The sequence below is a fragment of the Aulonocara sp. 'chitande type north' Nkhata Bay genome, linkage group LG2, assembly GCF_057382095.1.
Source record: "Aulonocara sp. 'chitande type north' Nkhata Bay isolate Kocher_YH1m ecotype deep benthic linkage group LG2, A_spYH_male_GT1.1, whole genome shotgun sequence".
Taxonomy (NCBI): domain Eukaryota; kingdom Metazoa; phylum Chordata; class Actinopteri; order Cichliformes; family Cichlidae; genus Aulonocara; species Aulonocara sp. 'chitande type north' Nkhata Bay.
The window spans coordinates 23,480,421-23,507,066 of NC_141345.1; the positions used below are offsets into that span (position 1 = coordinate 23,480,421).

Genomic DNA, 26,646 nt, shown 5'->3' on the forward strand with positions numbered 1-26,646 from the left:
ATGTACGTAAAATGTTTCTCAGGAATTCATTTTTTTACCACGACTGGCCTCGAATCTCTCGGACACGATGGGAAACAGTGTGTAGCAAACTAGGTTGTCAAATTAATTTCCTTAGTGTTAATAAAAGACAGCTTAGCCTGACTAAGAGGAACATAATTAACAAAAATCCTTTAATTTACTTGATTGTCCCTTGGATGAACTTGTGATTTACTAATTAACCTGTTGCAGCCAATTTCCCTCAGTCCCAGTAATGAGCAGACTGGTGAATGCAATCAGCCTGACTCTGTCATTATGCGTTATGAATAAATGTATGCATTACCATTATTATCAATTACATGTCCTACAATACATAATCATGCATAAATTATGCATATCTATTCAGCTCCTCACCTATTAGCTCTTTTCTGAATTGCTTATTCAGAAACAGCTCAGCTAACGGGCACGCAGTCCCCAACACTGACCCACATGCACAGACTCACACAATCGACACTAACTGGAGTTTCCCAAATTCTCCAAATGATCTAAACCAAAAAGGCCAACTGAGAAAACATTTGAATAATGTGTGGTCACATGTGGGGGGTTACAATACTTTCAACAGCTAAAGTACGGTGGGACAGACCCTCCTCAGCAAAGAGCTGGAACAGCTTGTCACTTCCTATTCGTTGCATCATGTGGCTCATGGTCTCGGCTACTTCCTCTTTTCACTACGTATCAATACTAGACGACAGTATTTACTTTCCACCACACGCGCCGGGGAGGCTGTATGAAGAACAACTAGTTTGAGGACTTCATGACGATTTACATATTCGATTTATAATGGATGGAGATCTGCTGTCTTTGTCATCTTCCTCCTCGTTATCATCTTCAGCAGCAGAAGGAGAACCAACAGGAGGACAGAAAGATGCTTCACCTAAAAGTGACAGCAGCCTTCCTCAGAGCCAACAGGAACCCAAATCAGCTGAAGAAGAGTTATGGTGAGTGTGTAAGTGTGTGTGAGTGCGTGTGTGTGTATTTCTACTTATGAAATAGAAACAAAAACAGGAAAATATGCGGTAAATCATAATCAACAAATTTCCCACATGTGGGACTAATAAAGGTTATCTTATCTTATCTTATCAATCACAGCCTCAAATCCACTCATGGTAAGATTTATGTAGGCAGGATTGCATAGATGGCTACCTATAGTGTCCAAGGGGTGCTGAGTTTCTGTCCACCTAAAAAAAGTACATAGTTTCAGACCCCGAGGTATACAATAAATTTTAGAAATGCTTTAAAAAGACTCAAAGTCCCATTGTAGATAAAAACCTTTTAAGTGACATGTTTTTAAAGATATTTGTGTAGTTTTACGAGGAAGTTCCCCTCAGCGAGAGGAGGAATAAAGAGTAACTGCGGAGTTTCCCATGAGATCACCAAAAAAACGTAGGCTTCAGTTCACTGTTTCGCAAGACTTGGTTTAAATAGAAATACCACCAAAATGTCATTTCTTGCTTAATGTCAAGAAATCAAACTTTTAAAAAGTATCATTTAAGTGTCTTTTATGTTTCTTACACTTATTTCATGGTACATATAAAACATATGCGTGTGACTAATATTCTTTCTTCTCAATGGGGGGTGGGTACACTTTATCACAGTATTTACCCATATGATGAGTCTTAAAATCAGCCTCGTCCGCCTCCTCCTGTGGGGCTTTAACTGTGGCCACCCCACGCACAAGTAGAGTGATATTTGTCAGGGTTACCAGCAAGAAGGAAAGATTTTTTTCTGTCTACCTCTTTATTATATGCCATGACAGTAAATTACCATATTGCCGCAGAAGGCAGTAGCATTTTGGTGTCCTTCCGAGATGGCATATGATTGAAAACTTAGTGAAACTGGGTCACGGAGTGTGTATCGACTGTCAAAGCTGGAAGAGAAAAAGCTCTGTATCAGGGAGACATGGAGCATAGTTGCTTCAGTGGGATGGCTGAATACACAGTGTTAGCTTGCCAAGACAGGGTTTTTGGCATGGGTGCATTTGTATTTAATGCCGCAGTGGCCACTAAAGTTAGGCTCTGTTTCATTTCATTGTGTTTCTTTACAGCTTCTGCCCTCATACTGCACCTCCCAAACTGCAGAGCAGAGGGTTCATTGTAGCTGATTTCCCTATTAGTGACCATAAACAGTCTGTGCTAAAGCCCTTTGTGCTCTCGTTGAGCCCAGAAATATGACAGATGGCACAGTGTAAAATTAGACAAGCAGTTTTAACCATGGATACACTTGCTTTTTGTATAATAACCGTTTCAAATCTCAGAACAGGCTTTGAGCATTTTAAACGTACCAAAGGAACTTTTGCAGAATTTCCTCAATGTTTTTTGAAAATATCACCTTTTCAGAGAACAAGGGAAAAGTCACTGTTCTGAGTGTTGTTAACAACATTTATTTTGTTATCCAGAGCTTTCAGCAGTTCTTAGAAAAGCATAGTTTTTAAATGAACTTTGGTTACTAAGAGAGGTTACACAGGGCACTGGTGTATTTGGAGGAACTTTTGAGGTTTGTTTTGTCGTTGCTAAGCTAAACTAAAATGTTGCTGGTGCCCAAAATTAGTAACACTGGACATAGAATGAAAATAATAAAAAAAAAAAAAACTTCCCTTAATACTGTTCCTATAATCACGAGAGGACACAGAATGTATAGTCCCATTAGAGAAGCTGATTTACCTGACAGCAAAGTTATCTATTTAAATAAAGGTTAGTAGTAGGTCCAAGTAGGGTTTGAATCTGGTAGCTGGGGCCTTTTTACATGTACTTTGACTTCCTGGTAGCCAGGTTTGGGGGGATTCCCACTGTCCTATCTCTATCAGCCCTGACTACGCCCCCTCAACCTCTGACAGCTGAGATAGGCTTCAGCTAGAGGTGGGCAGATCGAACCAGATAATCATTTTTTGGAAATTAAAAGAAATATACCACAAACATAACACATGTTATTTATGGCCTATAGCAGATTTACAGCTTTAAACAAGAGAAGCCAACCCAAAGTGCTTTAGAGAAAGGTACATTTGCATTCCAGATCACCAAAATCTCCAGAAATCCCAGTTTCTGTCACCCAAATGCAGAACTAGGAAGACAAAAGTAAAGTAAAAATCACAGCTTTACTCAACACTTAAAAAACAACGACTAACTAAACTACTGTAGGGATGTACGCATGGATGTAAACTCATACATCATGAGGGAGAACACGGCAAAGAACAAAGGGAGACAGTACACAGGCAGGAGGCTACCAAAGTAAAACAGGAAACAGCACACTCGATCAAGACCGAGACACATGAATTTCACATAGTACTGGACCACAGATGAATAAACATGAAAGCAGAGGGAAATCAGACAAACACGGGGACATGACCAGGGAGATAAAGGATAACAAAACTCGGAGACAGACGAAAACAAGAGGCACTGATGACAAGGCAGAGACGAAACCAAGGAACAGACTAGACACGAGAAGAGAACTACACTGCTCTCTCCTGCATACGCCGTCTTCACAGGTATCAGTACTGTATCAGCAACACTGGCCCTGTATTTACTTGGTATCAGATTGATACCATGTGTGCAGTATTGCACAGCACTAGCTTCAGCAACCCTGAAATGGATAATGGAAGAAAATGGATGTATGGTTTATTTATTTTAACAGATTACATCACATTTATATATAAAAAGAGTCTTTGTAGCAATAGTAATAATAGTAATAGCTTCAAAAGTTAACCCATTGTGCCATTTTGCTCATGTTTAGACTTCCATGTTCCTATTTGTGGCTATTGCCTTGCTGCTTTCTGAAATTGTGTAACACAGATTTTCACATAGCAGGACACTGAACATAAGTGGATGAAAGCATGTGTTTGCGGAGGAGTTTAGCCTTGAGGGGAATGAGGTATGATCGCAAATTGTTATTCTTTGTAGTACTTAGCTCTGTGAGGTTGCGGCAGTATTTTTGTGTTAAGAAGCCATGCGGCCTGCGTTCACTGTTTTGTGTGTTCCTCTGTGAGCAGATACCCCACCACCCCACCCTCGGGCTTCTTCTCCCCCTTTTGACTGCTTAGCTGTTTCTTTTTAAGTAGAGCTCCTATCAGAGCTGGTAGAAAGGAAGCTAGTTTGACTAATTAGACCTTGCAAATATTTTTCGTTCCTGCGTGCAGTTCAATAGAAAAGTGCATTTTCCAGGGATCATCACCCACGTTGTTTCCATGGGCTATCAATGCGCAGATACATCGGATAGTAAACAAACTTTGATATGCCAGGAGAGACACTGAGAAGAACATCGCTCTGTGTGTGTGTGTGTGCCTGAGTATTTTGAGTACATAATGTGACTATGCATTTGTGTGTGTGTGTGTGTGTGTGTGTGTGTGTGTGTGTGTGCGTGGGTGTGCATAATGGCTCCTATTCGATTCCCTGTAAGTGCACTCTACGGGAGTGGGCGTTCAAAAGTACCTTGACTTTTTTTTAAGTGTACATGTGCTGGCTTATTAATGGAAATCCTTTTCTGATGTTCTTGATCGTGATTTTATTTAAGGCAAACTCCATATCCTCCTCTGGTATGTATGCATGTGTAAACAGCATCTGTGTGTCGGTGTGCAGGGTGCAGGAGGAGAGTCCCGTGGCTGACAGGCTGCTGTCCACAGAGGAGCAGGTGACTCTGATCACAGAGAGTCTGACAGTCACCTCGACTGACCAGGAAAAGCTGCTGCTGCTCAACAAGAACACTGAGCTCCGCAGAGTCAACAAGGAGGTACAGCATCGCATTAAAACCGGCACATATTCTCCACTGGCCCGCATTTTATTGCTGATGTTGGCAATTACATTTAGTTCTCTCTGAAAACCAGAGGAGAACTGTGGGTGTTGTGTGAAAATTGCTGCAAAGCTGTGAAGAACCATCATTTGAGTTCAATTTTTCACTATTATACAACCAGGGCTTCCTGATTTTAATTAGTTGCTTCTTAATAAAAAAAAGGAAACCGAGGGGGGGGGACTAATGCATTTAGAGTAAGAATGAAGTGCCCGGCTTCAGTTTGTGATGCCAGCATTGTTGTGACGACAGACAGAGTGACGGCAGTAAAGATTAAATGAACGAAGCTATTGATTACTGCAGTGGAGGCCTTGGCAGTAATGACTGTTGTGTGATGATGATGGTCATGATGATGTGTCACAGCTGATGAAGCTGAACGAGGACTGGGACCAGGTGTACCGCAGTGCCACGCTGCGTCTACAGCACAGGCTGGAGGCTTTGGAGCTGGAGAACAGCGCAATCAAACAGCTAAACAACAGACTGCTCCTCAAAGTTGAACATCAGCAGGTAAATGCAAGCGCTAACACACCACCACCGCACAACTTATTCCGGGCATTTGCTTATATACTGAGAAGTGGGTGTCGTAGACGAGGGGATTCCTAAACAGTTATCTTGCAGCTGTTTTAAATAGCCATCGATAATAGATGTGGTTTGCATGTGTGATATTTATTGCTATATTTGGGATTGCAGAGTGCAAAGGAGTACTATGAGCAAGCATTGATGCAGGAGCTAAAGAAGAACCAAGAGCTGCAAGAATATATCAGGCTGCTGGAGAGCAGGTTGCACCACCCAGGGAGAGACTTCACACCTGCCAAACCGGTATTGCTCCTGTCAGAGGGTCTCACCTGTACCTGATCGCATTGTGCATTTTCTTTTCTTTTTTTCAGTTGTATGATCACAGTGTTGCTCATCTCTTTGTCTTTTTTTTTTCCATCAAAGGGAAGCTTTACTACTGTGATGCGAGGTCCAGCTCTGGGCCCCGGAAGTCATCCTGACCTGTCTTGCGGCTCTGCGCAAAACCCTTCACCCTCCTTTTTCCCAGCTTCTACCAGCCCAGAGGCTGAGTATCAGCGAAAAGTCCAGGCCAGCAGTTCCCCACTGGGAGTGCTGGAAAACTCCAAGCAAGAAGTGCATGATTTAAAAGAGCAGCTGGAGGCACTGAGATGTCAGGTGGGCTGCTCTCTTCTGCACAGCTTCCAGAAATGTGTCTGTTTCTAATGAGAGGAGAGCAGAATTGATGTCGACTCACTGTTGCCAGGGAAAGATTTGCTTAATGCTGAAAGAGACTTCAATGAAGCGGTGAACGGCACCACCAAGTGGTGGCTCTGTGCCGCGCAGACATTCATAATAATAAGCGTCCGCAGATTGCAAAATACGGCTTTAACGATGGCTCGCTGCCGTGTTTTTGTCTTGTGTCAGCAGACTGAGATATATGAGGCAGAATATCAGACAGAGCACAACGACCACAAGCACACGCTGCAGGAGAACCGAAGGCTGAGGAAGAAGAGAGAGGAGATGCGCCAACAGGTGGCACTACTGCAAGAACAGGTAGTGTTTTTGTCTATGCACAAGAGTACACACTCACACAGGCGAACACACCCACATTCATACTTAAATCCCTTAAGCAAAGATTATGAAACCTGCCTGCTGTCTGATCTTGATGCAAACCTTGCAAAATAAATGTGAACAAACAGAAAATTCATGCAGTGACTGGTTATTTCTTTTGGCTTATAGTGTCAAACTAGAGACTTTAATGCCATATTTTTATTTATGTAATATGTTTAAACATATTGTAGTAGGCATATATGATTAATCCACAGCTGCTCCAAATAAAACAATATACGGATTAAACCCCTTTCAGCTTCGACCTGAATGTCTTAAAGATGTGTTTGTCACTGGAATCTCGTGTGTTTTTCTCATCAGCTTAAGATATATGAGGATGACTTCAGACGGGAGCGGTCGGACAAACAGATGCTGCAGAGGCTGCTGTTACAGAAGACGTCTGAAAACAAAAACCCTGTGCTCATCCACCGCTGTAATAATGAGCAGCAGCTGCTAGGGGGCGACAAGAGACCACAAAATGGAGAGAAAAGGAAACAGCACCACCCACTCTGCCCAAAGCACCCAAACAGGGACAAAGAGTCAGTGTGACACTTAGAGGGAAAGTGAGCCATGTTTACAGAAAATGAGTGCCTGGTAACATCAGACTCACTAAATGTGTCAGCAGCTCGCAAAGGATCTTGAGTACTAAGTCTCGTCTGGAAAAGCATCATTAGACAAAGTAAAACTCTTCATGTAATTTTTTAAGCACTTCAGCACAAACATTTGCCAGTGTGTACATAACTCTCACTGCTGCAAGTTTGAAGTTTCCTTATAGTGTAAAAAGAACAACCTTATGAAATATTCCCTTCACAGCCGAAGAGAAACTGAAACAAAAAGAACAGAAAGAGAAGTAGGAGACCAGAACTGAGCGAGAAGATGAGTGAACCAAAAGCTGTAGTTTGAGCTAAACAAACACCTCACAGATCCTCAGCTGACAGCTTCACTGTTTGTGCACGAATGTGCTGGTTTGTGAAAGGAAGTAGCTACACACTGCTGTACATATGACATCATCACTTAGAACAAACATAACCAGACAAGTTTCAGAAGAAGGTTCTTTCTTTTATTTTTAAGGAATATTTTGAAACTATAATGACGTTGTTACTTAACATGACAGTTTTCAGCTGTGCTAACTCGATCACTTACCCACATAACTTAACTTATAACTTAATAATTTAGCAATGCGGGACTGATATTGATTGAAGATGTGCCTGTATAGATAGTTTAGTCAAAATCAGGCATGATTTATGAGTGTAGTTCATCACACTTGCATCGTTTCATGTTTCCGATAAAGTGTAAATATGCTTTTATTAGGATTAACATATTTAAGTTGCCTTTTGAATCTTTCACTTCATTGCAACACTTTTGTGTAACCCTTTTTTGTAAAAGGTCATTTAATATCTATAATGTTTAATTAAAGATACAGATAATTAATATCACTAACAATTATATTTTTATTAGTTTGTGTAATTAAAGATTGTTTAAATGGCATATATTGCATATACCATGGTGTTGGTGGTTTTGTAGTACATTCATGCTTTTACTGATCAATGATCATTCCTGACATCTCACAAACACAGACAAGGTGTTATGTTATGTTATTAACATAAGGTTTAGCGTCATACTAGTCATCATAATAATGCTTATATATGCATTACAAATTATTTATTCTCATATGGATTCATAAATGACAGTTGTAGCTTTATTAAGCTATCTGTGTAATGTTCATAGATACTAATTGGCTAATATACAAAGCAGTTATTAGCCAATTAGTAAACATTATAAAATAAAGCATGATTTGATGATCAATTTTAATACATGTATTCGCATTGATTCAGAATACCAACACAGCTGTGCCGTTTATGTGGTTCTTCAGTGGACGCATTGCACTGAACCATCAAACCTATTTGCAATTTCAGAAAGTTGTACAAGGAAGGTTGAGTGGGGTTTTTTCCTCAGAGATTAATATCTTTGCAGTCTGAAGGAAGCAGTTAGGGCTGCTGCACGTTTTTACTGCTAAGTGGTCTGGAGGGGTTTTCCTAAACAAGATTTTCCACTGCATACTTCTAGGTTTTTGTAACAGACTGTGAAAGGTTGCCTGTCTTTGTATTAAAGGGTCGTTACGTTTATTTGGTCACTGATTAATTGATTTTCACAGATATATTTAAAAGGACAATTGCTTGTCAGCACCAAAGTGATAGAAGGAAGTCACTGTGGAAGCTGCTCTTTGTCACACTGAAACCGATCTGCATCCTCAAACTGATGGGTTGCTTCTACGCTGCTCATTTATCCCTGTTTTCCAGTTTATGAATAAAATATATTGTTATTAATTTTCCCACAAGACCTTGACTCTAGTTTGGTCTTTTTATCAGCTTTTATCATTGAAATATAATGACACAAGTTATGGTTATGGTTACAAGGTTATGCTTTTATTGCATTGGCACTGTGTTTGGGATTTTTTGCCATGGTGAATAATTAAGCCGTTCGCAACCAGGTGCTTTCCAGATGGTGTTTTACGGTGGATCAAAAGAGGTACTGACATCAGTGACATCAATCTGGACAAGAGCCCAAACACCAGTGGCTGAAATGCAGCCCCAAACCATGACGGAGCCTTCACCGTGTGTTACAGATTGCTGTAGAAACTCACTGTTTTACGTCTATCTTGACCTGCTGCCCACAGATGTGCTCAGAAGTTTACATATGGGCATAGCTGTCAGTCCAGTTCTTATATAATTCGGGATATCTTACCCTTTTCTCCCTCTTTCCCTTCATTATGAATAGCTTCTTGACAGCCACCCTTCACAGAGACCATTTCTGATGAGGCTTCAGTGAAGAGCAGATGGTTTAACTGAAGCACCAGATGTATTCTTGAAATCTTGTCTCAAGTCTTTCATGGATTTTTACCTATTGTTTAAGGACGGAAGAGGCTTGGTTCAAAACTTTTACACAGCACCACTGATATAATAGGAAAGGACAGAGAAAAATAAAACATCTTCACACCATCATTATGCACAATATGAAGTATGTCTTTTTCTCATCGGTTCCTCATTCTGTAAATTCCTGACAAGGAAAAGAACGTGTTGAACAAAAGGTTGTGATGAGCGAGGGCATTTAGTCAATGAATTCATGTTGCTTGAAAGGTTTTTGTTTCACAACATGTCACACCTTTAAGATACAATTTATTTTTCCTGATGGTAAAATCGTTCACTGCTCTGGTATTCATTGACCTCAAAAGGATGGAATGTGACAATCATTGTGTGGCACAATTTCAAATCAAAGACGTTTTACGATGACACAGAGAGGTCCTTGGAAGGTGGGTTGTACACTATATAAATCTGTGCAGCAGAAGCATTGGAGAGCATCCAGGATCCAGACTTGGAGAGACACCAACTGAAGACTGAACAGTGCACAGGTATGATGCTATTAACACATTTACTCCAGCAGTTATGGTTAATAATAACAGCTGTATTCCCTGTGGTATATTCTCCACATTTCACCAAGTTATACATTTCTTATTTTACTTGTTTTTTACTGTGGTTTTGCCACTCCAGAAAAATAAGTCAGTTTTGCATCTCTGTAGGGTGTTTTCTTAATTTGCTTTAGTCCACAGAACAAACATTGTTTATATGGTTTATTTTCACCCATCATGGCAAGTGGGCAGGACTTTTTTATTTTTATGTCGCTGAAAACACGAAGGAAAACAGGAACTGTTTTGCCTTACCAACTTTTCTATATCTTCTCTACCCCTTAAATACCACCTCAACAAACAGCTTCTACATTATAAATTCTGAAAAAGCCTTAGCCATCGTCTGTGAGACAAGTCCTGCAGAGATGACTGCATCCACAGAGAAACTGCGAGAGAGCTACAACCAGCAGGGCTTCCTCTCGGCACTGCCTGTGCTGAATGAGACAGAGCTGAGGGAAGCAAGAGATGCCTTTTCTAAGTTGGAGATGGAATTTGGTAAGTAGCACACAGCGATGAAGAGAGATGGGTAACAAGACAATGCTAGTGCAGAAAAGACAGTTGAGGAAAAAGTAGCAACAGATCATTAATGAGTTGAATTTATCTTCTAAAAGTACGAATATGCATAAAAGTAATTAAAACTAGTAGACTAAATTTTGCCCTGTTTTTTCTAAGGAAAGCTGTGTTATGTTTATACATATATCCAGGTACTGAGTACACGCAGTACAGCCTTCACAATGCTCACCTCCAGTATCCATGGGTGATGAACCTGACCAAGCACCCTCACATCCTGCAAGTGATCACAGCCGTCTTGGGCCCAGATGTGATCCTGCTGGATTCCCGCTTCATCTGCAAATACCCAGCATCGGTCAAACCAGCCAAGGAGGAAACAATTGCCCAAAGCAATGGGCACGCTGAAAAAGATGAACTTCCATACGTGGCCTGGCATCAGGACATGAGGTAAATTTTACTCAACAGACAAAGAAGCAAACACGTGTTTGTTTTGCTTTCCTATGCCTAACTCTAATTGTTTGTTCAGGTACTGGGGTATCACTGGCGGCCCTGTTCTTTCTGTGTGGCTTGCTTTGGATGACTCACTAAAAGAAAACGGTGCCCTGCGGGTTATCCCAGGTATTTCATCTGCTTTAGTGTTTTGTTTTTCTTTTATACAACTTGCTATAAAATGTGCTTTCTAAAATCAGCAGTCTTACTCACAGTGTTGAGCTTTGCCTCCTGTAGGCAGCCACTGCTCAGGCATGTTGCCCCATCGCCAAGCCCTCCGCCCTGGGAACATGCTGTCAGTGAACCAGGAGATCCCAGAGGAGCTGGTGCAGGTGGAGGAAGCTGTGTTATGCCCTCTGTTAGCTGGACAGATGTCTGTGAGTTCGGTTTTATTCTTAACTTAAAAGGCTGTAAATGAGGATAAAGACATTGTATGTTGAATGAATGACCTTTTGTTTCTTTAACATATAGATTCATGATGGACTCCTTGTGCATGCAAGTGATGCCAACACATCACAAAAGAGACGCTGTGGGTTTGTGATCCGTTACGTTCCCACCTGTGCTTACCCCACAGAGGTAAGGCCAACGTTTTTCCCTGTTTTGAAAGAATCAGAGTTTCCTCTTGTATTTTTCTGTTTTACTGTTTTACTTACTTATTTTACTTCTGTTTCTTAGGATCCTGATCGTCCAAGGAAGTTTCATGCAACAAAGTTGGTCAGCGGGACAGACGCATTCAATCATTTCTCCAACAAAAGCACATGAATATAAGTATTCATGTGACTACAGTCCAATTTGCAAGACCAGGAGTTAATATATGTTACAGAAATATAATGTGTTGTTAAAGCAAATGTTTAAGTTTTATAATCAAATCAAATTTCAGATTATTGATATATTTATCACATTTCTGTCATTTTTTGACATAACTTGCTGTGTTTAAATTCCTTTAACTCTATATCATGAATTAATTAAATAATTGAATGTGTAGAAACTGTTTTGTGCCATAAACTGGTTTGTAAAATTTGAAATAAATGACAAATTGCATACAAACAAAAGAGACTCACGGCGATTTTGCTTTCCAACTAAAATCTTTATATCATATTAATGACGAAAAATCTACAATATGCCAAAAGCCAATTCAGGATGTTTGCTTGGTGTAACAGATTTGTTATAAATTTAGACCGAGTTCAACAGTAAAAACTTTTCTTTCTTTTTTTTTTACACAAAGCGCTGTTACATTCTTATTTAATGCACAAAGCAGAGTGAAGTCTACTTTGTGAAATTAAACTTATTGACTCTTAAATTTTTGCATTTTCCTGTTCAATTCTCATCATAAACAGAGATGCTCATACAGCTGTTATTATAAACAGTACTGTGCAAAATGCTTGAGCCAACCCTCGGTTCTGTATATTTTCCTAGCAAAATGGCTAATAGGTAATACAAATGGAATTATATTTTATATTCTAACAAGCTTGAAACTAAATATTTGGTGTGATCACCTTTATTCTTCAAAACAGCCTGAACTCTTGTAGGCAGATTTCTTGTAAATTCTTTAAGTAGTTTTCAGGAATAGCTATCTAGATTTCTTGAAGGACACTCAAAGCTCTTCTCTGAATGTCGGCTGCCTTTTTGTTCCATTCTCTGTCATTATAATCCCACACTGCTTGTTGAGGTCTGGACTCTGGGGAGGCCAATCCATGGCTGATGATAGTGTTGCATAGGGCTTTTCCGGGTACCCTTTTACAGCTGTGTATTTGGGATCATTTTCATACTGAAAAATGAATCAGTGTTTTGCAAGATCTCCAGCACTACTGGCTGAAATGCAACCCAAACCATGACAGAGCCTCCACCGTGTTTTACAGATGGCTGTAGACTCTCACTGTTGTACCTCTTTCATAACCTCCTCTGTACACATTACTGACAGCTTTATCCAAAACTTCAAATTTGGACTCATCATTGCACCTGTAGTGGTTGATGCTCAGTCCAGTTCTTGTGTAATCTGCAGAAGTGCAGTGTTGTTTGTGAGCAGGTACGGTATGTTTGAGTTTTAATTTGTTTCAAACATTATTTCACTACAGTAGTTCACATTATTAACTACAACTGTGCATAAAGTGGTCTATCTGACCATCTTCGTACAATACACCTCACTCCTCCCTGCATGAATCTTTCTTTTTTATTCGTTCCTGTGGGGTGGAACTCAGCTCTCTCTAAGTCTGACACTGTCTCTCTCTTCTTGGTGAATTCTGTTTTGTAGCGCTTTTCACAGAGTTAATGTCAGAGTTAGAGAAATATCTGACGCAGGTCCAGCGCAGGATTCATCCAGAATAGTTTTGTTACAAACCACCGTGAAATCTGTGTAACAGTGTAACCGTTGACCTGACCAGTATTTACCGTCAGCTCCTGACCCTTCCTCGTATCGAAGTTAGACTGTAATTGTGTTGACTTCCCTGTTGAAGCTGTTTTACGAAGCTTGGGGCAGAGCTGGAAGTACCCGCGCAAGGATACCGATGGTTACACTACACCCTCTTGCAGTAAAGGGAGGGTATGTTGTGACACAATACAACACAATGACACAATAAACCAGCAGATCGAGTTATTTCTCTGACTCATCTGCACAACGTGATCACTACATTTTTCAATTTTTCAATTTTCAATTTCAATTTTTTCCCTAATGTGGTCCAAATTTATATATATATATATATATATATATATATATATATAAAACACTACCTCTTAAGTTACAAAGTTTATTTGTATTGTGTTCAGAAAATGGGGACGGCAGAAGGAAGTTTTATTTTAAGCACCGGTTTGCTCGAACCACACAAAGGCAAATGTGTCCAACAGTCATAGGCATAAGAAACTGGAATTCTCTCACTGATCATCTTAAGTGTTGTATAAATGTTTCTCAATTTAAAATCTGCTATAAGAATAAAATGATAAACCAATATGAAGAAGTTGAAAAGAATAGAATTTAATTGTAGAAAAATGATCCTTTTAGTTTGATATTTAGTGGTATTGCTCATTGTTGAGTATATTGTTCTGTTTGCTTTGTTTTGTTTTGTAATGTGCAGAAAATTGTCATAGTGTAATTTTGGTTGCCTACTTGTATTATCACAGATAGGGGGCAGGTATCAATAAGAATTTATTCTTCTTCCTGCTCCTTTTCATGCATGGAAACAGTGTTACTTTAATTGAAAGGAAGGTTATGTATGGGAATGCATTACTGCTGTACCATGTGTGAAACAAACAAAAATATATATATATGTATATATATGAGGACATGTTTCCAATAAAAAGTGGGTAACGTGATGGGTGGATGGCTCGAAGCTGTGAGCGCAGTGCTAAAACCTTGACTCTGTCCTGTAACTCTTCACAGAGTGTTTAGAGTTGAGTCCCTTTCTCAGTATTGATACTGTTTTACTACTGCCGAGCACAACTGAACAAAACTAAACATTTGCAGTTTTTCGAGTTGCATGTCCGCTCGGAAATCGGTGCACAATTACAACGTGTTTGTGCGTCTTTTCTCGATTTTCGTGGTTTCATTTCTACCAGAGCCACACACTAACACCATACTAACATTTCTAAAGCACTTAAATGAATGTGACTTTGTTAGTGTGTCCGAGTTTAATAAGTACCTGCAACCTCACCGAAAAAACGAACAATGCGCGCATTTACGCAGGTGGCACAGTAATCTTTATTAACACAGGGAGGGGTTGAGATCTAACAGCAAATAATAATTTGCTGCTCTTACAAAATGCAAGTCACTGTTAAACACAGATTTCAGGTATACAAGGTGAAATAATTTGTAATGAAGGATAAATTTGGATAAATTCTGCACTAGCCCTCAGTCTCACAGTCCCAAGAAGTTTCTAACAGACGACACGTTGACTCTTCTCCATCCTCCTCTCGTTCATCTGCCTCATAGAATCACGGGCTTACACTGTATTATTTTAGTTTACATCAATCTCATCCTTTCCCTCCCTCGCTCAGTGCTCGTTTCTGAGCCGCTAATTTGTGCCGTTCTTGGTAGGTAACTCGAAATGAACCGACTGCATCCTCGTTTATTCATTGGGGCACTGTTAGAGCACCCAAAGAACTTTTAATTCCCATGAGCCCATTTTTGCCAACGCATCATCTCGCTAATTTGCCACACAGCTTTCAGTGACAGACAAGACCCCGTGTCTCTCTGGTAAACTCAGAAAGCAGCTCATGCTGGGCGCAGACCGTTGGCTACTAAATGAGATCACCCTGAGAGATCACGATGACAGTGTAGACCGCTAACTTTGCCTTTATCAACATTCTTGCATGAAATATCCTCTTCTTAAAATGACAAGAACTGATGCTAATATTGTAAATATTGTAAGGAAGTGTTTAATTGTTTTCCTAAATGTTCCACACAAGTCGTTCTGAGATATTTTTGGAGATCTGTCAGAATATTTGACACTGCAGTGACAACAACACACAGTTACCAGTTACAGGTAAAACCTCATTGCAGATGAAGAGAGTGTGTTGAGAAGATCAGAGGAGTGCTCTGAGCAGCTCACGAATGAAGTAAATGATAAAGAGAGGAGGACAAGTGGAAGACAGTGAATCAGGAAGTGCAGAGGACTGATAATGAGGAATTCTAGCAGCTATAAAGAGGATAAAGAGTGGAAAGGTGGCTGGTCCAGATGATACCTGTGGAGGTAATTGCGTTTTAACCAGACTGTTTTATGCAATCTTAGAGAATGAGAAGTCTTTATAGATCTAGAGAAAACATACGATAGGATATCAAGAGAGGAACTGTGGTTCTGCATGAGGAAGTCAGGGCAGTTTAAATAACCATGTTGACACATGAAGTTTCCCCGGCAACCTGTCCAGGGTGCAAACTGTCTTTTGTCACATATCTGCTCACATGAGCTCCAGCTCTTGGAGATGCAAAGTATAATGAGAGATTAGGAAAATGGATTGAATGAACAATAAATGATAAAAGTCCAGTTAGTTTGCCAGACCCAGAAGCAAATAGACAAGTGTGTAAAGCAGTCTAACTCACTCTAGGAAAGATGGCAGGTGGCAGTCTACACACCCGCCAGCATTCAACCCATTACACCCCATTTCAGTTCCCCAGTGTTTCCCAGCGACAACAGTTGAACCGGATATTTGACAGGCAGTGAGACAATACTGTTAAAATGTTACTGGTGACAGAGGGCTCCTTTCCATTAACTAAATCATCATTAAACAATGCAAGGATTTTGGTAGGTATACATATTTCTTACTCCATGTGTAGTCGTATGAAAAAGGTTGTATGGGGAACCTCGAGCAAACAAGCCAATTGAAACAACACAGAAAAAGTGCGTGAATAATTCCAGCAAAATAACAAAAAAGGTTTAGCTGGCCACGAAAATAGTTACTTATCTGTTATTTTGCTTAAAGGTACGGACAGACTTTTGCCTACAAATGCAAATCTCCAATGTTTTCATCCAGTAAACCCCTTGGTGTAATAAACCAGACAGTTTCTAACACAATAGGTTTGAACATTATGGATTATTGTATTATGTGTATGTCAGGACATTATTGAATGACGTATAAATAAGGAAAAACAACTGAATTGTGTTGTCTTTGTTAGATAATCTTTTATTGAAATTTTATTGCATTCAAAGTTTCACATCAGGTCAAAACAAAAGTAGGAAATAGGTAAGAGAGCTTGATAAGCTTGATAGAAAAAAGGAAAGAAGAAAGCACCTCATGGATCAATAATGTGATTAAACTCTTGTTAAGCCAGTTTCAGCGTTTCTTTAACCATGACACCTATTCCATCATAGACTTTGTGAATGGGAGCGTTGCACATGAAGGCAGAGGTGGTCACCAGCTTGTTTTTGGCATCAACATGAACTTCTTCCACATCTTTGTTCACGTGTTTGCAGCCCAAATCCTTCAGGGCGCCTGCTGTCTGAGCATATGGCCACCTGATGACAGGAAGAAAAGGGACTGTCAGAGCGGCTGACTGATGTAGTTTTGCACCCACATTAACATCTGATAATAAAATACTTCACCCACTTGTCACACTCTTTGTCCTGCCCCACGGTGAGCTCGCAGCCCGGCAGGATTTTTGCAGCCAGGATGGGCGCGATGCAGCACATACCCAGCGGCTTTCCAGCTTTGTGGAAGGCCTTGATGACCTTCTCTACATTTGGCTGGATGGCACAGTCCTTATTCTTCACTGCCCAGTCACTCAGGTTCTTAGCCACACCGAAGCCCCCTAAATGGGTACAAGAGAACATCACAAAAGTGCAACTAGCACAACAGAAAGAAACAGCTTGTGTGTTTTATTCTGTGGTGTCTCACCTGGGATGATGGCAGCATCAAGTGCTGAGACATCTAGCTCTGCCAGATCAGTCACCTCACCCCTGGCGATACGGGCGCTTTCCTGCAGGATGTTTCTCTTCTCTTCTGTGGGTTTCCCCTCGCAGTGGTTTACAACATGCATCTGATCTGCATTTGGAGCAAACATCTGCACCTGCATACACATGAAATAAGAGGTTAGCCTCTGCAAGACTGAGGGATGTTGTAGGAGTTCAAATACTTCCAAATGTGACAGGGTTCAGATAAGCACACAGATGAATGTGTAACAAGCCTTTTCTCGTCCTTACTTTTGCTCCTGCACGACTCAGGTGGACAAGGACGGCAGAGGCCTCGTGGACCTCTGTGCCGTCATACACTCCACAGCCTGACAGAATGACTGCAACACGCTTGGCCATGATTCCTATAAAAACACACACAAAACAATCTTCCTTTAACTGAACACCAGTCAGCATGGACTATGGACTATTTCTTTCCCAGTCTGATATAATAACCAGTTAGTTGGCTAATTACTGCTTCTGTGCCACCTGTTCTGCCTTAACATAAAATATTTACATGAGCAGGTGAGACATAAGTCCCAGGTGTGCTGCTGCTGCTGCCAGTAAACACTTGTGACACCAGTAAACTGGAGTTACAGAATCGGGTGTTTAATCTGATGAATAATGAAGTTGTATCAAAGGCTAGTTTCGTCTGTACACAGTTTTTCTTTTTTTGCATGTCATGAATGAATGAATGAATTAATTAATGCCTTTGTTGTCTGCAAAGAAAACTGAAAGCAAATGGCTGACAAAACGAAATCTATCACTTGGAATTATCCTTCATTCATCAATGTTTGTCTCTAAAACGTAACTTAGGCAGTACAAGCAAAGATTTTCTCACCTTGAACGGCTCTCGGTCGGCTAGTTCTTCAGCTGTGCGGAGTCGAGTTTTCCAATAGAGGTGTGATGACTGAACTCAGAAGCAGACTCTTTATAATCCCTCCCGCTGTCTCCTCCCCCAATAACTCTGTAACCCGACAGACTGACATCATCCGCGTTACCGACAACGAGGAAAACGCTGAGTCATTCCGCGTTGTTATAAAGTTGTAATAAAATGTTGAGCTATGAAAAGAAAACGTTAAGATAAGCCACGAAACTACCGCATTGACATTAAAGTTAACTTCTTTGGCCTAACTTTTGAAAAAAGTGGCATATTAAAGCCACCGGGAATGGAAGAAGTGTGTGAGTTGTGATAGGAATATCTGCCTTATCCTGATTTGGATTTTTTGCAGCGGGGGAATGGTTAATAATTATTAATTTATTAATAATACTCTTTTCGATGATTCAGGTTAACTTATGTATTTATCTGTGTATTTTACATGCGCAAACTTCCAAATAATGACATGTTTACATTTTTATGCAATGTAACCTAAGTGATTCATTTTAGACACACAACAGATGCCTGTTGGATATTCCATGGACGCTGCCCGTGTTATTTCCCGGTGAGACACGGTTCGTCCTCTCAAGTGTCTGCTGATGTTACGCCCACGTGTATAAAACAGCCTCATGTCGACAGAGGGAGACACTACAGCCATGGCTCTAAGCGGCTCTCTGCACATATCCGTCGGCATCCTGAGCATCGGCGGTGGTAAGCTTGTGATTTGCTTTCCGAAGTGTTACCAGCTTTGTGTTTGTTTTGTTTTTTTCATGTAGACTATCATGGCGAAATGCGCGCTCATATTAATCATAACTCATATTGTCACATTAACATGAGGTGAAAAGACATTTTAATAAAGTGATTTATTTAAACTGCTGTAAGTGACCTCGAACAGCCGCCTGTCGTGAACGATATCAAGACATTTTAAGCCAGAAAGAACGGCTGAAAAAGGAGTAGTGTTAGTATAGTGCAGAAGACAGAGTAGGTGGGTACAATAATTCAGTCACAAGGATACTTGCAAAGATGTTATGTCTTTATATTCTATGTAACCTCTTTGAGAATCTTGTTGGATACAGCCTATTTACCAAAGTAAGTAAAAATATTAGATGAAATAACAACTACACACACTTAGAAAAGCTGAAAATCACTTTTAGCATTATTTTTTAAACTATCCAGTCTGCTGTAAATAAATAAGAGTTCATAATGATAAAAAACGAATTCATTATTAATTATGATTTAATAATTAAAGAATAATATAAATAATAATAAAATAATATTTCATGACGATCCTTTTAAGGTTGTTAAGTTAACTTTAAAAAACAAACTAAAAATAGATGTGAAAAAAAAAAACACATTTTTGTTAACCAAAAATAAACAGATTTTTTTTTAAGCAAAAAAATAATAATAATAATAAAGCGGTAAAGATGAGAAATAAAGATAAAGCCAGTGATTTTATCCTACAGGTTCACTCCTGCTTTTGGTGAATGGTTATGGCAGCACTCCCGAAAAAGACTTGGTCCCCCACACTGCACTGGGAATTCTGCTTCTCATCACTGCAGCGCTTCTGGCTTACTCAGGTTTGTTTAGGTTTGAGTTTTATTATTGCATGTTGTCATGTAGCTGTAAGTGTTTCTCCTGACCCTGCCCTGTTTTTTCTTAGGAATCCGTCACAGTCTGTCCCACGGCCGCCTGTTTTCCACCCTGTGTCTCACTGTTTCTGCTCTGTGGTGTGGCTCTGGTCTGGTGTATATCCTGGGAGGGCAGAGGGTCATACAGCCCACACAGCTGAGATTCGCATTTGTCCCAGGCCTTGCGGCATTTATCTTGGCCTTGCTCATCATAGGCATTGCTGCTGTTGTAGCAAAGAAAGCAGTTCTCTTTCTCATAGCTGTTGGTATCTCCTTAGCTTCCGCCCATCAGATCGCAGGTCTGACAGCGGTAGGTTTTGGCCTGTATGCCACAGCTGCTAACTACTTCCTTGTCTGTCTGGTGTGTCTTTACTTTGGTTCTGGACGTCTGCTGTCTGTGATCACTCACGGTAAAGTGGAACTTCCTGGAACAGGTGCGAAGAAGAAAGCTGAGCTGAAAGCAGAGCAGAACCAGGGGTGTAATGATGCCGTGTCAGTGAGTTTGGCGATGAATTTATTATCTGCGTCTGTATTAGCCTGCCCCCTGCTAGGTGTGGTCCCTGAGCTCTCTGTCGGTCATGTCCCCTGGCTGTGGACAGCTGGCGTGTTCCAGCTCGGCATGTGTATCCTCTTTTACAGAGGTATGGACATGCTTGCTGCCACTTTTTATGGCTTCACTTCCCTCTTTGCGTTTGCAGAGGGTTACAGTGCCCTGCTGTCATTTTATTCCATTCGGCCTTACTCACCTGTTCCCTTTCCTGTTGTCTTCTCAGTTCTTTTCTTCATACTGGCTCTGTTCAGTACTCAGAAGGACCTGCTGGAGGGCTTCTACCAGCTATTCTTTGTCGCCTATTCTATTGCTCTTGCAGCCCAGCCTCAAGGCTTTTTCCAAGCAGGCACTCAAGGTGTCCAGGCAGCTATATTTGTGGCTTCTGCTTGCATGCTTTTGATTACCACCTTTAACATGGCCTCTAGTACCAAGATTCCCACAGGGCAGAGCTGTTTCAAGGCTTTAGTTGGCAGGATGCAGAGCGTTACTCTCAGGGCACATGACAAAGAATTGCACACACCTTACCTGGGCTACTCTAAATATGCAGATGCAGAGGTGTTAGGCCACGCATCCAATGTGCTGGCTACTTTCGCAATCACAGCCACAGTAGGTAGCCAAAATCCTCTCTTTGTGCTGATTCTACCCTGGGTGGTCATGGCTGGCGGAGCACTGGAGCTGCTGTGCGGCGCAGTAGCCTTTGCTCGTGGTAAAACCTTTGAGAGCACAGTCTTTATTCTCTATGGGGTGATGTGGACGGTGTGGGGGCTGACACGATATGGCGGCCTGTATGGTGAGACCAGAGGTCTTAACATTGCTGTTGGGATCATTACCTTCCTTGTGTTCAACATTTTAGTAACAGCTGCAGCGTTGTTTATGAACGTCGCATGGTTTGTCTACGCATTTACCTTCCATCTCATACTCATCAGCTTCCTGCTGGACGCCATGGGCTCGCTGCCTTATGGCTATGACATAGGAGTCACAATCATCTTTGGCCTTGTCAGTTTTTATTTTTTCTTGGCACACATTTTCAACAGCACCTTCAAGTCTCCTCAGATCCCCTTAGGAAACCCTATTATCAAGCTGACTGGAGCAGGGGGAGGGGCAGCTGTCTGTCCACATTTACCAGCCCGTAAAGCCACATCTGTCCTACAGATTGCAGGTAAGACATAGAATACACTGATGCTGAGTTCTCAAATAAGCAGATGTTAGTATGCTGGACGTGGGTTTCATTTTACTATCACCCCCTCTTCTTTCTTCATGCAGAAATCATGAAAAATGGCGGCATATGTGGAATGCCTACTGACACCGTCTATGTGCTGGTGGCTGCTTGCAACAGACCTGATGCTGTAATCAAAGCTTACAAGTGAGTTTCCTATTTCATGTATTTCACTTGTCCCTAAGTGTATTTATAGCTGTCTAATTCCTGTTAAATCTCGCTATTTTGTTTGGCTTCAGGGTGAAGAAGCAGGCAGAGGACCGTCCCATGTCCATGTGGATCTCCTCTGTCAAGCAGCTGGAGCCGGTGCGACACCTGCTGAGCCCTCTGCTTCTGGACTTCATGGAGGCTGCGTGGCCATCTTCCATTAGCATGGTTATACCAAGAGGTGAGTGTAAGACTGTGCGTGAGTGTGTCTGTGTGCTGGTGGGATTTTTCTTATTATCATCATTTTTTGTTTCTTGCTTTCTCACACAGGCCCGTGGATGGAAATCTTTGGTTTGGGAGATGCTGCCAAACACATTGGGACTCCACAAAGCATTGCTATCAGAAACCCCGACTGTTCTGTAGCCACACATCTCATTGGTTTGGTAAGGGACATCGATATTGATCATTGCATGTCCAAAAATGAACCAAAATCAGTGAATATAAACTTCTAATACTTATTCCTATAGGTGGGGCCCATTGCAGTAACATCAGCCAACCCCACAGGTGAAGCTGATACAACTCACCACAATCAAGTGTATGCCAAACTGGGAAACAAGGTAATCATGATAATTTAGTTAATGAAGACTAAACAAGCTGCTGATTCCTAATTTTTTTCAGTTTTATTTTGTTTTTACTGAACTGGACGTGGTTTTGTTTCTTAGGTGGATGGAGTGTTATGTGATGGACCCTCCCCAGAGAACATTGCATCTACTGTGGTTGACTGCACCAAGATTGAAACTGGACAAATTGGTTTCTTTAGAGTCGGTCTCATTCCAAAATCAAAGGTAATATAAAGATGACACAGTCATTCTCTCTGTTGTAGTAATTTGGTGGTTGTTTACTTTGAAACCTGCTATTTCTGTCTGCTTTCAAGGTTCTTCAAATCTTTGAGGAGGTTCAGAGGCGGCACAGACAAGGGCAGACCAATCCTGCCTTTCAGTATGATATGGAGCTACCACTTACAGAAAGAGACATTTCAGAAGTGGGAAGCACCGAAGATTCGGGAAGAGAGTCTGAAAACTCAACACCCTCCCCGCCTTCACTTGAAGAAAATCCAGTCCTCGGGAATGGATCGTAGTTTCTATGCATTTGCTTAAAATATGCTGCCATTTCTAATAAACCTGATGTGTAAAGCTGTTATTAAATGAGGGAAATCACATTGTGGAACTAACTGGGTGATTTGTAATGTACTTAATAAAGTGTTATTTATTATGTTTCCCTTTTGTCTGAAAATTACAAAATTACAATAATGCACCTTTTAACTTTTCATGTTGAAATATAAAACTGCATTTGATTGATTCTAAATGCATATGTCCCTATTCATAAAATACTATATTGAAAAAAGTTGTGTTTTCTTTTATTCTTTGAAAAGTCATAATGTTCAAAATGACATGTAGGTTTTTGCTCATAATGAAAGTAGCTGATTGTGTCATGAGATTTCATCAATATTCTATTTTTAATGTGCATCATTAAAAATAACAAAAAGCATAACAATAAGTAATGAAATGAGTAACAAATATCTAATCTTACTATAATGGTGTATATGCCATGTATGCATGTCTGTATGTCCTTAACAGGGCTAATCTGAATACTGTGGATTTTTATATAAATTCCATGCATTTCACAATTCCCCTGCAAATGCAATGTTACGTTTGTTTGCATTTATTACATCTGCAACGTACATAACTTATAACTACATAACGTTTAACAGTCACCAAATGTTTTTTCCAAGGGAGAATTTAAGATAAGATAAAGATAAGATAAGATAAAACTTTATTAATCCCTCGGGTGTGTTCCTCTGGGAAATTCGGTAAGTTGAAGCCATCAGAATTATTAGAGTTTTGAACTTCTAATCAGCTTGAATTTTTATTTCGTTTTAGCTTTTTGTTTTCAAGTTGGTTTACTATCAGTTTCCAGAGCAGTTTGCTTGTTTCAGTTTAGTTTTTATTGTTTGAAAATGTATAGTTATACTTTTGTTTTTATTCGTTTCAGTGCTAATTTTAGTCTTTAGCAGGGGACAGTTTTAAATAATTATAATAACCTTGAGAGTCACCAAACACAGAATCACATATATGGAACGCCACACAAGCCAAATTTTTTGTTTGTGATAATAAAATAAGCTTGATACATGTAAAGTTCATTTACATTGCAGTTTTGAAGACTAAAAGTCACAAAGTAAATTACAAAATAAAATAAAATACAACAAATAAAAATGGCATGAATGGATGAAACTAAACAGAAGCAAGCCTGCACAGGTAGCTCTTCTGTTTAAGCTTATCTTTAAAGGTATAAAGAGAGTCCTCAGATCTTAATTTGGTACAACTTGTAGTTAACCTGTAGTTAACTTGCACTTAATATGTCTAAAATCTACCAAACAAGCTTTGACTCAAGGCACAGCTTACTTGATTTGTATTTTAAATACAAATTGTGACTTTGCGATTGTGCCTAAAGTTATTCTGCAGCTTCTTTGTTTTAGCATCCAAATGTATACAGATAAATATATATAATCAGCAAACATCTGGCAAGTTAGAGTAGGTGGACGGATTTCAGACATTCAAAAAAAAAGAGGATCCAACCATTTGTGAAATTGTTTTCTGTCTGTAAAAGCTGATTTTATCCAGTCAATTAAATGAAGTGAAAACATCAACGTGTTAACTGTTCCAAGTATACCACTGTTTTTACTCCTTAATTAAAAGCTGGACACAATATTAGAAATATTTAAATATTTTAAAAAGGTATTAAGGGTGCATAGTCACCAGGTTATCAGTCAGGAGACAGCAGACTGTGTTCTGCATGAGAAATGTTTGTCTGTTCGCAAACTTGATCAAGTCAAGGCATCAAAATCTACCTGGTTACATTTAGGCACTAAAAACTACAAAGATTTTGTAGTTTTGGTTCAAATATTTCCCTTCCCAATACTAATGTTTCACATTAACTTCATGATTTATATATTCAATGCCAAGCAGTCTTTCATAAGCATAACGTGGTGACAGTAGCTGAAAAACATCACTGACACAAAAGAATGCATTGCATGAAAGAAACAAAACAATACTCATTGTCAACCTGGGAATGGAAAAAATGTCATGATGCATCTAATATAGTCTTATGAGAAGAAGCGTGAAGAAACGAAACCGTTTTTTGTTTAGAGGTAAACACAGCTCACTCCTGTTTCTAAGCAAATTCTAAATAAAATCTCTTTTTAAAATACTTTTAGAATAGTGCAATGCAATTCAAGTGATACTTGTGTATTAATAAGCAACTCTTTATACATACTTTGTCACCATGTAAACAGCCTATTACCTGATACTGGAACCAGGAAATATACAGGTCACTTTTTCTGAGCATCAACAGGCACTCTGGATTTATTTGATGATGGACGGCTTTTTAAACACAGTGAGTGGATGGCCCTAAAGTCTCAAAAAAAAAAACCTCAGTGCTATGATGCAGCAGTAATATTGTGACACTAAAAGACACTCATCATATAAAACTGCATTAAGAGTGCATAGATTATCAATCACGAGACAGCAGGTTGTGCCCTGCTGGTGAAATTTGTGGAAGGAGGAAGTATTGTGTTTTTGGTTAAATATGTCAGAAACATCCCCACAGCATGGTGCTGCCACCATCACTGTCGAGGTGGTATTGGCCAGGTGATGAGTGGTGCCAGGTTTCATCCAGACATGACGCTTGCCTTTTGGGCCAAAGAGTTCAGTCTTTGTTTCTCATGGTGCCCTTTGACAAAGTCTACGTGGGTTGTCATGTGCTTTTTACTGAGGAGTGGCTTCATCTGGCCACTTTACCATACAGGCCTGAGTGTTCCAGAAATGGTTGTCCTTCTGGAAGGTTCCCCTTTGTCCACAGAGCAGTGCAGGAGCTGTCAGAGTGACCACTGGGTTCTTGCTTACCTCCCTGACTTAGACCCTTCTACCCTGATTCCTCAGATTGGTATTTCTGTACCTTTCTCTAGGTCGGTGCCTCAATACAATCCTTACAATCCTGTCTCGGAGGTCTACAGACAATTCCTCGGATGTCATGGCTTTGTTTGTGCTTTGACATACACTGTTAGCTATGAGAACTTACATAGACAGGTGTGTGCCTTTTCAAATCATGTCGTATCCACTGAATTTAGCACAAATGGACTCCAGTCCCCCGTAGAAATCTAATAGACGATCAGTGGAAACAGGGTGAACCTGAGCTCAGTTTTGAAGCTATATAAACATAAAATATTGTTTTATAATAATAAAACAATATTTTATGACGATCCTTTTAAGGTTAAGTTAACTTTAAAAAACAAACTAAAAAAATAGATGTGAAAAAAAAACATTTTACTTAACCAAAAATAAACAGATTTTTTTTTAAGTAAAAAAATAAATAAATAAAGCGGTAAAGATGAGAAATAAAGATAAAGCCAGTGATTTTATCCTACAGGTTCACTCCTGCTTTTGGTGAATGGTTATGGCAGCACTCCCGAAAAAGACTTGGTCCCCCACACTGCACTGGGAATTCTGCTTCTCATCACTGCAGCGCTTCTGGCTTACTCAGGTTTGTTTAGATTTGAGTTTTATTATTGCATGTTGTCATGTAGCTGTAAGTGTTTCTCCTGACCCTGCCCTGTTTTTTCTTAGGAATCCGTCACAGTCTGTCCCACGGCCGCCTGTTGTCCACCCTGTGTCTCACTGTTTCTGCTCTGTGGTGTGGCTCTGGTCTGGTGTATATCCTGGGAGGGCAAAGGGTCATACAGCCCACACAGCTGAGATTCGCTTTTGTTCCAGGCCTTGCAGCATTTATATTGGCCTTGCTCATCATAGGCATTGCTGCTGTTGTAGCAAAGAAAGCAGTTCTCTTTCTCATAGCTGTTGGTATCTCCTTAGCTTCCGCCCATCAGATCGCAGGTCTGACAGCGGTAGGTTTTGGCCTGTAT

General features: G+C 40.2%; 4 protein-coding genes across 6 annotated transcripts; 3 read left to right on the forward strand and 1 right to left on the reverse strand.

Annotated features, from left to right (window-relative positions):
- Positions 1-529: 529 nt before the first annotated feature.
- LOC147337813 (uncharacterized) lies at positions 530-8,752 on the forward strand. Of its 3 annotated transcripts, XM_086311397.1 has the most exons (8): positions 1,695-3,517; positions 3,834-3,900; positions 4,605-4,755; positions 5,176-5,319; positions 5,503-5,631; positions 5,752-5,982; positions 6,235-6,360; positions 6,736-8,752. In XM_086311397.1, the coding sequence occupies exons 2-8, from the start codon at positions 3,863-3,865 to the stop codon at positions 6,961-6,963; spliced, it is 1,047 nt and encodes a 348-aa protein (XP_086167523.1). In that variant the 5' UTR covers positions 1,695-3,517; positions 3,834-3,862; the 3' UTR covers positions 6,964-8,752. The 3 variants fall into 3 exon arrangements, with proteins under 3 accessions (XP_086167508.1, XP_086167523.1, XP_086167514.1); XM_086311382.1 differs by lacking the exons at positions 1,695-3,517; positions 3,834-3,900 and adding an exon at positions 530-974; XM_086311388.1 differs by lacking the exon at positions 1,695-3,517 and having other exon boundaries at positions 3,585-3,900.
- Positions 8,753-9,783: 1,031 nt separating this feature from the next.
- On the forward strand, positions 9,784-11,788 carry LOC147337814 (uncharacterized). Its single transcript, XM_086263315.1, has 7 exons — positions 9,784-9,823; positions 10,182-10,372; positions 10,582-10,834; positions 10,914-11,005; positions 11,114-11,253; positions 11,348-11,452; positions 11,552-11,788. The coding sequence occupies exons 2-7, from the start codon at positions 10,243-10,245 to the stop codon at positions 11,636-11,638; spliced, it is 807 nt and encodes a 268-aa protein (XP_086119441.1). The 5' UTR covers positions 9,784-9,823; positions 10,182-10,242; the 3' UTR covers positions 11,639-11,788.
- A 4,672-nt stretch (positions 11,789-16,460) lies between these two features.
- Positions 16,461-18,218, reverse strand: LOC147337815 (putative glutamine amidotransferase-like class 1 domain-containing protein 3B, mitochondrial). Its single transcript, XM_086263324.1, has 5 exons — positions 18,092-18,218; positions 17,503-17,615; positions 17,198-17,369; positions 16,910-17,111; positions 16,461-16,818 (listed from the first exon to the last, which is right to left on the reverse strand). Exons 2-5 carry the CDS (start codon positions 17,608-17,610, stop codon positions 16,626-16,628), a joined length of 675 nt encoding a protein of 224 aa, XP_086119450.1. The 5' UTR covers positions 17,611-17,615; positions 18,092-18,218; the 3' UTR covers positions 16,461-16,625.
- Positions 18,219-18,688: 470 nt separating this feature from the next.
- LOC147337816 (uncharacterized) lies at positions 18,689-23,440 on the forward strand. Its single transcript, XM_086311412.1, has 9 exons — positions 18,689-18,838; positions 19,591-19,704; positions 19,788-21,464; positions 21,569-21,668; positions 21,761-21,909; positions 21,999-22,111; positions 22,196-22,285; positions 22,391-22,513; positions 22,603-23,440. The coding sequence occupies exons 1-9, from the start codon at positions 18,757-18,759 to the stop codon at positions 22,804-22,806; spliced, it is 2,652 nt and encodes an 883-aa protein (XP_086167538.1). The 5' UTR covers positions 18,689-18,756; the 3' UTR covers positions 22,807-23,440.
- Positions 23,441-26,646: the final 3,206 nt, after the last annotated feature.

Coding starts and splice junctions, on each gene's coding strand:
- LOC147337814 (XM_086263315.1), top strand. CDS start 10,243: ATGACTGCATCCACAGAGAAACTGCGAGAGAGCTACAACCAGCAGGGC. Junction 10,835..10,913: donor GCCTGGCATCAGGACATGAG/GTAAATTTTACT, acceptor TTGTTTGTTCAG/GTACTGGGGTATCACTGGCG. Junction 11,453..11,551: donor CCTGTGCTTACCCCACAGAG/GTAAGGCCAACG, acceptor TCTGTTTCTTAG/GATCCTGATCGTCCAAGGAA.
- LOC147337816 (XM_086311412.1), top strand. CDS start 18,757: ATGTCGACAGAGGGAGACACTACAGCCATGGCTCTAAGCGGCTCTCTG. Junction 21,465..21,568: donor ATCTGTCCTACAGATTGCAG/GTAAGACATAGA, acceptor TTCTTCATGCAG/AAATCATGAAAAATGGCGGC. Junction 21,669..21,760: donor GCTGTAATCAAAGCTTACAA/GTGAGTTTCCTA, acceptor GTTTGGCTTCAG/GGTGAAGAAGCAGGCAGAGG.
- LOC147337813 (XM_086311382.1), top strand. CDS start 817: ATGGATGGAGATCTGCTGTCTTTGTCATCTTCCTCCTCGTTATCATCT. Junction 5,632..5,751: donor ACTTCACACCTGCCAAACCG/GTATTGCTCCTG, acceptor TTTCCATCAAAG/GGAAGCTTTACTACTGTGAT. Junction 6,361..6,735: donor TGGCACTACTGCAAGAACAG/GTAGTGTTTTTG, acceptor TTTTCTCATCAG/CTTAAGATATATGAGGATGA.
- LOC147337815 (XM_086263324.1), bottom strand. CDS start 17,610: ATGGCCAAGCGTGTTGCAGTCATTCTGTCAGGCTGTGGAGTGTATGAC. Junction 17,112..17,197: donor TGATGCTGCCATCATCCCAG/GTGAGACACCAC, acceptor GTACCCATTTAG/GGGGCTTCGGTGTGGCTAAG. Junction 16,819..16,909: donor CAGGACAAAGAGTGTGACAA/GTGGGTGAAGTA, acceptor TCCTGTCATCAG/GTGGCCATATGCTCAGACAG.